General features: G+C 38.6%; 1 protein-coding gene across 2 annotated transcripts in view; it reads left to right on the top strand.

Moving 5' to 3' along the window:
• Positions 1-1,080, top strand: part of LOC101854420 — a 4,459-nt gene extending 3,379 nt beyond the window's left edge. For both annotated transcript variants that reach the window (XM_005101734.2, XM_005101733.3), the window contains exon 4: positions 135-1,080. In XM_005101734.2, the coding sequence (XP_005101791.1) occupies positions 135-246 (112 nt within the window). In that variant the 3' untranslated portion in view covers positions 247-1,080. The remainder of the gene's footprint in view (positions 1-134) is intronic.
• Positions 1,081-2,657: the final 1,577 nt, after the last annotated feature.

The raw sequence follows: 2,657 nt of genomic DNA, 5'->3' as shown, positions 1-2,657 counted from the left end.
CCCCCCCCCCCCGAAAAACAGACAAAAAAGCGAAAAATTAACATTCAATGAAACTGCCATACTGAAAAGAACACTTGTATTTGTGTATCTTTGACTCACCTTACCACAACGAGCCGACCCTTCCTTCTTCACAGTGAGGACTTTGCCCACCGTGACTTAGGCAGGTACAGATGTGTTCTCTCTGGGCGGAACTTGAGCTCCCATTCTGATGACGTCACCACTGACTGGTACAAAACGCTTCAGTGACGTCACCGGTGATGACAGACCTGACCGGAACAGTCAACTAGCGTCGACGAATACAGCGTCTACATGTTTGAGATGGAGTTGTTTTTTAATTTTTAATTTTGTGTTTGTTTGTTTGTTTGTTTGTTTATTCTTACTACAGCTTTTAAATACCTTCGTGACCAGTAATATACCCACTTCTTTTTTAAAAATTTGTGACAAATGAGGTAAGATGCTGTTATGATGAACAGCGCTCGTTATGCCTTGTAAAGCGCAAGAGTCATAATGACAAATGTTGCGAGATTAATTTTGCTTGTTTCCGGTGTTCTATTCTTACAAAACGTGCTTTGAAAAACTAATTGAAGATTCAAATTCAGCGATACTTTTTCCCTACGAAAAAACAAATCTTTTGCTTTTTAAGAGGTAGTTTTTTTGTACATTATGTATTTGCACACCACGTCTAAGAAAGGGCTATCGACCTCAGTATATAGCGCCACGCTTCGATCTTGGAGATCCAACACTTTGGATCAGTGGAACACAAACTGATCCTGCACAAGGTAGGTCTAGACGGGATGTAGCATGTTTGGATATGGTGCATTAAGCACTGAGTCAATTTCTTGATGGAACGTCTTTGACCTAGCATTATTTGGGGGAGATTTCCAGGTGCTACACTCATTTGTTTCGCTTGGATTGGAAACTGTCTTTAAAATAGAAGGTTCCGTCACTTATTATACTCTTTCTGTGCCGAAAGGAGGGGGGGGGGTAACTCCATGCATGTATTATTATGCAACAGCTAATCAACAGTAATTAGTCTTGTAAACACGAATATATCATTTTGAAGTTGGAGCACCATGCTCTGATGAGCAAAGTACACTTTACTTGAGGAAGGGGGAAGGGGGGAAGAGGAACGGGGGAGGGGGGGGGAGATGAGAGTATGGTTACTAAGTGAGAAGAAAGGGGAAATGATAGCATCTACCAAGTGGAGGACGCAATGAAAAGTATGTTGACCTCAAGAGGTTCAGATGCTCGTTCAAAGCCCGATATTTTGAAATTGCTTCGTTGACCATTTCAATTTCATATTATTATGTGGTATTGGCTACGTGTGTTTGAGAAACATTTGTCCAAATTCAAATTCCAAAAGTAAAAAAAAAAAGAAATATTAAGACGAGTTGCATAATGTAGGAGAATTTATTTAAAGAGAATGAAAAAGACAGGTTTTGCTATCTCCTAAAAAACAAGAAACAAATCTTTCTGGGCGAAAAAGAGAAGAACACATTACCATCAAAATCCTGAATTCCTGGAAGTGTCATCTCTGACCCAGAATTTGACGTGTAATGACCCTCCATCCTTCAAAGTCGCGAGCTGCTGTGGCACATTATTCCGTACCCAGGCCAGTCCATGTTTTAATGTTATCTATTTATGTTACTCTTTGTCTTCCCTTGGTTCTCCTGCCCTGCATCCTCCTTTAAAATGGTCTGGGGTCGTTTTAAGTGACCAGAGTATTGTATCACAATTATAGCCTTCATGTTCAGTTATGATAAGATTATTAGTTTTTGTAACAAAATTAAAAGAAAAACACACACACAGTCACACACACACAGACACACACGCACACAAACATACACACACACACACACACACATACACACACACACATTCACACACACATTCACACACACAAGCGCACACGCACACACACACGCACACACACACACACACACACAACACATTTCTGAAGTTCCATAGAGTCATAAAGGTAAACATTCAGCACCTACCTTTTTGTTTTGTAACATTTTTTGTTGTTGTGACATGAAAAGTTGAAATATATTTTTGTTTTTCTTCGCCCAAACTAGATAATAGTCTCTCTTAAGCACCCTCTCTTACTCTTAGTTGGTTGCACAAAATCAAGAATTGTACCTTGAGCGGTTTCTTTGCTATTATTCCTCTAAACAAAAATGTTTGCATAATTTAGAGAGTAGTGTGTTCAGTGAAAACTTAAGAGCAAAGTACATTTAAAAAGGTACTTATAGAAATTTTTAACATTAACAAAGCTGGAAGGAATGTGCTCTTAAGGGGGGGGGGGTTTACACCTGGAGGCTATCTCGCTTATTACTGGACCGAATTTTACCAAATGTCACACATATTAACAAGCATAGTAAGGAGTCTTAAAATCCGCAATCAAATTTGAGAAAAAAAATTCGTTTCCATGAATACGCCGCCATATTGGATTTTATTGACCTGTCTTACGTAATGAATACCGTACTTATCGCTTATGGAAATTGATTGTTTTTTTGCATGCGTGTTTACAAACAATAGATCTAAAAATTTGTCTGTTGATTTTTTTCTTAATCGAATTACAAAAATTTTAATGAATTTTTTCCTGAGGTAGCACTCAAGTTTGCGAAAAATCCGTGAAAATCCACACTCCAGACACC

This window comes from Aplysia californica, unplaced genomic scaffold (genome assembly GCF_000002075.1).
Source record: "Aplysia californica isolate F4 #8 unplaced genomic scaffold, AplCal3.0 scaffold00296, whole genome shotgun sequence".
Taxonomy (NCBI): Eukaryota; Metazoa; Mollusca; class Gastropoda; order Aplysiida; family Aplysiidae; genus Aplysia; species Aplysia californica.
The sequence above is the reverse complement of the archived record's forward strand: the minus strand, read 5'-3'. Positions and strand labels throughout refer to the sequence as shown.